At 39.4% G+C, this 6,779-nt stretch overlaps 1 protein-coding gene across 1 annotated transcript; it reads right to left on the bottom strand.

The window, feature by feature from the left end:
• Nucleotides 1-317: 317 nt before the first annotated feature.
• Nucleotides 318-5,968, bottom strand: SLC39A6 (solute carrier family 39 member 6; the record flags this gene model as incomplete). Its single annotated transcript, XM_010162919.1, has 5 exons — nt 5,249-5,968; nt 3,810-3,993; nt 3,374-3,543; nt 1,959-2,171; nt 318-387 (listed from the first exon to the last, which is right to left on the bottom strand). Coding segments are annotated over exons 1-5 (1,357 nt in total), but the record flags the coding sequence as incomplete, so codon positions are not given.
• Nucleotides 5,969-6,779: the final 811 nt, after the last annotated feature.

Genomic DNA, 6,779 nt, shown 5'->3' with positions numbered 1-6,779 from the left:
AGCTGTATTTGCAACAGGCACAGCCAGAAGAGCTTCACAGAATTACTTTAACTTCTGCTGTTAAATCCAGAATTAAAAGGCTTACAGTTTCAAAACTGTGAATTCACTACTTCCAGCCTACAGATCCATTTTAAAGCAAAGCAGCAAAGAGAGACAGTCCTTTGCATATCAATGTGCAGACAGGTTTTGTTTTGAAAAGAACTGAAGTAGGTAGTGATCCAGCCTACAGTAAGAAGCAGATCTATGTGCTGCCATCAATCAGGTGTTTTTTAAACAGCGCTGCCACAAAACAACTGTGCAATATTACTGAGACTTACGATCATCTGCATCTAACTTTTCTTCATTCGCTGAGAACTTCTTAGTTTCTCCATCATCTTCATTTTTTTTCTTATTCCAAAAGAAAATACCGTAGTTATGAATATTTTACTTATTTTTCAGGATATACATGAGTAACATAATATTCACAACATTTATACAGCCTGCACAGAAAGAGGACAACATGGGGAAGCCATATAAAGAGCACAGAAGAGGAACATTAGAAACTCAGCTGATTACAATAAGATGACAAAGGTTCCTCAAGCTCCATAGGAGGAAAAAACAAAAACCAGACAAACCCACATGCATAAATACCCCACATTTTTGCACAGGCAGAGGGGCTTTATCTGAGGAGCAAAACACATCAAATAGAGTAAGTTATTTTCCATTGTAATGTCAGTATAATGTTTGGGGTTTTTTTATAACATACTGAAGGAAAAACTCTAATAATTGCTCACTAGTGTCTGTATCAACAATTTACCATCAGTGACTTAGTATCTAGAAGGGCATAATTAGTCTAACAGGAAATCTATGCCCAGTCTCTGAGAGAAGGACACAAAGTACTTGCTTTGCTTGGAACTCTTCACATCCTCTCTTAGCAAATAAATATAACTAGAGAGAGGGAAAGTGATGCAGTCTCTCACAGTTAGCTTAGCTTCAGTATAAACCCCACCAACACAACCTCCCATGACTAAAGTCAAAGATCATTTACATGACATCTGCTCCAAGACCAATTTAACAATAAAACTAAACAGATTATCAGTCACTGTGGTGGCCTAGAAATTGGCTATTTTTAAGCCAAGGAATTAGTAGCTTACTAGCTTTCTTCAAGCAAAGCTTAAGATATTGCCAGCTCTTACTGTATCATTTTACTGAGTCAACTTTTACATCATTGTTTATTCCTGGCTACACTAGTCTTTAAAGAACTTGGTCACCAATAATTGACAGGTTCCCAAAATTTATGATCTGCCAAAATTCAGTTATTATTTACCTTCCACATAAAAAAAACAGCATAGCAATCTGAAAGCTGCAGTGCTCTTCTTTTTGAGGGAAGAGAAGGGAAAAAAAAAAAGGGTTTGGTAGACTATTTCCAAATGGAAGGCTATCTAATGAAGTCACTTTCTACAGTGTAGCTGGATGCTTATTTATGTAAGCACTTACTGACACCCATTTTATGCAAGTGCCCCCCTCGACAGGGGCCCACTAACTGTACGCAGCCATCTTCTTTCATCGAGTACAAGAATTAAAATAATAATAAAACCAGTTCAGATAGTCAGTTACATAATTGCCTTGAGATGTCAGAAGGAAGTCCATAAGGAACACTACCTTCTTAAATCACTCTGTTAAAACAAAGGGTGCAATTGGACGTTTGCTTATTAAACCATATGCTGTAGTGTCAAGCCCAAACTGCACGTCTGGTTAAGGAAACAGCTCATAGCTCTTCCATTACAGGACCACACAAAAAAGTTATCATGTAGTTTAAAAGTATATGTGTCACTAATATGAATGACATTATAACAGTAATCAAGTCAGCAATCACCATTAAATCCAGACAGATCTATGATACACATGGAAGTTTCTTATAGGTGTTTTCAGAAATTATCATGCAATACAACATAGCTTCAAAATAAGAGTTTCTCTACCTTTTTCTTCTTGTCTTTAAACTGCTTTATTAAAGTGATCAAATGCTCCACTAGAAACATGACATACAAGCCTCCAAGTGCTGTAAGTCCCTTCCATGTAGAATCCAGGTAAGCACTCTCGTCTACATTTTGAAAAATAAGATGTTTGAACATGGAGCTTTTGTTTTGCTCAAGCAGAGGTTTTTCATGGCGATGGTGATGGTTTCCATGAGACTAAGAGGAGAACCAAATGGGGAAAGTCATTATACTCAAAAGAACTGATAACATAAGAAACATAGAAAGTATTCTTCACATTCTTTTCCTCAAGTGTGGAGTCCAGACTTAACAGTTTTCATGGGGTAAATGCTTTGGGTGCAAACTCAAACAATTATGAAGAAATCAGTTGACAGGAAGAAACATTGCAGGGACTGAGAGCAGGCCAGGTACTCAGCCTCTCACTGCAGCAACCTGCATACTGCTCAGTACAGCTGCTCCCACAAAAACTCCTGACTGCCAAAGAAACTGCATGTTAAGTAGCAGTCATAGCCAGCACACCACTTACTTTCCTATCTAAGACAGTTCATAGACATCCAACACCTTTTTCTACACGGAACTTAACAGCAATTTCCTTCTTTAAAGGGAATTCAAACATTCTTCCCCTCCTCACTACTGATATGTTTGGAATCAAAAAACTTCTAGGACACCTCACTCACACATGTTTAGATTTACATAGCCTCACAAAACATACAAAATTAACTGAAAGGAAAAAGAACCTGATGAATTTCCACAGGATCAGAGTAAGTTACCTTTTTTTGGGGGGGTGAGGGGGGAAGCAGGGCAGGGGGGAATGTCTGTTTAAGGGCTTCAAGAAAGGCAGAAATTTAATAATGATATTCCAATTTCATCGTCCATATTACATAAAAGCAATATGTAATTCCAAAGTCTATCAAGTAATGTTTTCCCAGGACTTCAGAAATGCTTGATTCTGATAAAAAATTCACAATGGATAAGCAATTAACATAAGTGGCTGATAAGAGAGAAGAGTGGATTCTCTCTTCCACATTTAAAGTATACAATGAGCCACTTCTGCTATCTATAAAGTTCATTAAACTAGAAAAACAAGTGACTAAACATTTATGCAAACCTCTTGCATGCAAGGAATGAGTGATTCGGCAGCATATATGACTAAGAACAGGAAACAGACTGAAGGATAATGGTGTGAAGTCCTTATACTAGAAGGACGGTGAAATGAAAAATAGTTCCAAATGGAAAACCTTTCCATCAGATAATCTACCTTACAAGGTTGAGAAATCACAACCAATTTGACTCACCAAATCAGTATTAATTAATAGGGATTAAAATTATCACTAAAATGTACAGACAGTTGTCAAATTATTTACTTTGAGATAATGAATGAAACAGTAATTAATACTTACATGTGGAAGGAGATGTAAGAAAGCATCTCCACTCAAAGTCCCCACAGCCAATGCCACAAGAAAACTTAGAAGAAACTTGAAAAATACACGATTCATCAGTGGTACCAATATAACACCCAGTAAGGAAAGAAAACTGATGACAGATATGGATATAAAGCCACCAATCCAAGCTGGTAAAAAAAAAAAAAAGTAACAAGAATCAATAACAGCTCCATGCTATTTTGTTTGCTTAGCATTCCTTTTATCAAATACTCCTGATCATCCAATTAATAGATGTTAACAAATTGTAAGCCACAAAGGTTTCTCTCTAGACATGGTCAAGTGCCAAAAGAAAATTACAAACTTCTTTCAACTTTGAAATATGTTTCTCAAATTTATAACCAACATAAATGGGTTTCCAGAAAGTTTTTATTCCATGTTAAAAAAACCAACATACCTATTTGCACAGCAGAGTAACTTTTTGGAGGAGTTTCAGCTTTTTCACTAGTTGCATGGACTATGCAGTATTTGCCATCGATCTGATTAATAAGAGCTGGACAGAGGTAACTAAATTCTGTAGCAGTCAACAATACTTGAGTGCCTATTCCATGGGACTGCATCAGTTTTGATGCACTGGAGCACTGTGGAAAGACACACATGTTAAAGATCAACCAGAACCAAAATACCATCACAGATCTCAAGAGATTACATTCCATTTTAATTGAAATGCAGTGGCACCACATGTATGAACAGTAATTAAAAACAGGTAACAAACCAATTTACTAAGAACTGCACCTCTACTCCCTTTCTGGTCCAGAAAGCTAGTTTGGGAGTCCTGGTAGATGAGGCACAGTTACCACTTACTCTCAGCAAAAGGGGGTCAGAAGCTCTGCTGTGCAAACAGAAAAAGCATCACAGTTTTGATTCCACTCTAGAGGCCGTACGAGGAAGTAGGAACAAGGTTAAACAGCTTTTTACAGAAGTGATTGCTATGGGAAGTCTTGTACAGGAGGCGTCCTGCATACGCTTCCTCCAGGAAAGAGTTCCTCACTGCAGAACCTACAGTCTCACTGGGTTTAAATAACAGTGGCACTTCTGCTCTGACTGTGCAGAACACAGGAACAGCTTGTGAATTCAGTACCTACAGTCACACCATACGCAACACCCGCTCTGAATCACCTGGCACAGCTGCACACATTAAGACACCAGAGAAACACTTGCTTTTTAAAGCCTTTAAAGGAGAAGGATCTGATTATGTAAGAAAACTATCTACAGCACAACGACAGACTTTATCAACACTAATTTCTACTATTTTAAAGTAACAGGTAACATTTTGGAGCAGTCTTTTACAGTTGGTCTCTACATACGATCTTAAAGTGAAGATGGGGAGGAAGGTGCCAGTTGCTTCCCTGCAGTTCTACACTATCTGCCATAGGATTATCTCACACTTGTGAGGCAGTTTTGATAAGAATGACAGTATTTTAACTAGATTTTTTTTTTTTTTTTTTTTACTTTCACCACATTACTAGGAAAACAAGACAGATTCTGGCTTTAATGCAGAATACCAAATTTCAAATTTAAATTTTTAGTAAGATTTAAACATAATACGCAAATGATAAATATATAAAACCAAGCGTGTGTTGTACCAATGTAAGTACATATTTCTTTTTAGGAAAAGTTAAAAATAACTAGACTGCACATCTATTTTCCTCCAAGCTTGGCACAACATTCTTTCAAAATGTTAAGTTTCAAGGACAGTTTTTGTGTGTGTTTTGCTACGAATACTGTTACACTACAAAGCTTGTACCCAGTTAAGTGATAAGCACCTGACAAATAATCCATAACAACATTCCCAGTGGACGTGGATTCCCAAGAACACATAAGAATCAGTCTCACCTCCTGGGTATTTTGGTTTTTCGATTTATAATGCAGGTAACTTCCTCTCTCCGACTCCCTGGGAGAAGCGCGAGACTCATTTGCTCTGCTGTTAGCAAGCCAGCTCGCGTTGCTGCCACCCGTGACATTAACAGCGTTAGAGCTGGTCAGACCGAAACGAGCAACCGGCCTGACCTCCCCAGGTTGCACGTTCTGTAATTCAGAGTGGCCATCTGTGGGGGCAGTGATGATGGGTGCCATTATTTCATTAACGGTGCTCTTGCTGCGTACAAAGTTCTTCTGATGTTCTACGTTCTCCACTTTATGAGGCTCCTTTGAGCGACTGTTCCTGTGGTCTTTGTTAGAGCCAGACTCACGGTTAGGACAAACAGTCTTCTCGGAGTTTTTACTCGAGGGAACATGATTATGATGAAGGTGATGATCATGGTCATGATCATGGTCTATTTTAATCCTTTTTATTTTATCTATACCTATGTTCTGGAGCAGTTTTCTAAACCCCTCAATTGACAGAGAGTTGTTTTCTCCATAACGATGAAAAAGTTCTTGGAGGTGAAACTTCTGTAGAAATCCTGCCAAGTCAGTATTGATGCCAGCTGCCTTTTCGGGAAAAGTTCTCTCTGATGTATGCACAACAGTAGCTGTCTCCTCTCCGTGACGGTAACTTCCACACAGTGGTATGGAAAACAACACAAGGAAAGCGACTGATACGGTGCTCTCCATTGCAGTTTTTTTAGCAGCAAAAAAAGAAATCTAGAAAAAGAAAACAATTTCAACAGTGTGCATAAAATTCATCACATCTTCCTCTGTAATAGAGGTTCATAATTTACTTAAACAAAAAACAACCCCAAACAACAAACAACACAACAAACCCTGCTCATCAAATCAATGCAGTGAGAGAAGAGCCATTCAAATTTCTGACACATTCAGCATTTTCCCCAGATGTGTGGCCTCAGGCTAACAGAAGATGAAGCTGCACACAACAGTGAGGTCACTGGCTGTAAACAGCCCTCAGGTGTAATCTCACCTTTGTTTAGTTTGGCCTGAGTCAGTTTTCTAACAGAAGCTAAACAGCAAAAGCATCCTCAAGGGCACACCAACCAAGGTCTAGTTTAGGCTTTTCTTGTGCTTAAAAAAACCCTTATAATTTAACCCTTTGCAAAAAGTAAGGATTACAAGTTACATGTTCCTGCTTAAAAATCAAAATTCCAAATCTTCCATCGCTGCATCCCCAGAGCTCTTGGCCAGTCAGCACTTCACAGCAATTATTTTCAGGCCGTCGCATCCTGCCCGCGCTCTAACACAGCTACCACTCGGCTCCTTTCGCTCGGCAGGCAGCCCACTGCGTGGACTCCGCGTTCACGCGTGTGAGGTTCGCGTGGTTTACCGCACAAACCCTCCGGCCAGGCCAGGCAGGCACCGACAGGAGCCCGGGCGCAGGAGCAGGCCGGGGCTGCCGCGGCCCTTTGCCAGGGCGGCGCAGATACGGAGAACCGCATCCTCTTCGGTCAGACCGGGACAGGCAGCCTCAAAA

The sequence above is a fragment of the Antrostomus carolinensis genome, unplaced genomic scaffold, assembly GCF_000700745.2.
Source record: "Antrostomus carolinensis isolate BGI_N321 unplaced genomic scaffold, ASM70074v2 Scaffold53152, whole genome shotgun sequence".
Lineage (NCBI taxonomy): Eukaryota > Metazoa > Chordata > Aves > Caprimulgiformes > Caprimulgidae > Antrostomus > Antrostomus carolinensis.
Note: the sequence above shows the minus strand (reverse complement) of the source record. Positions and strands in the feature narration are given on the sequence as shown.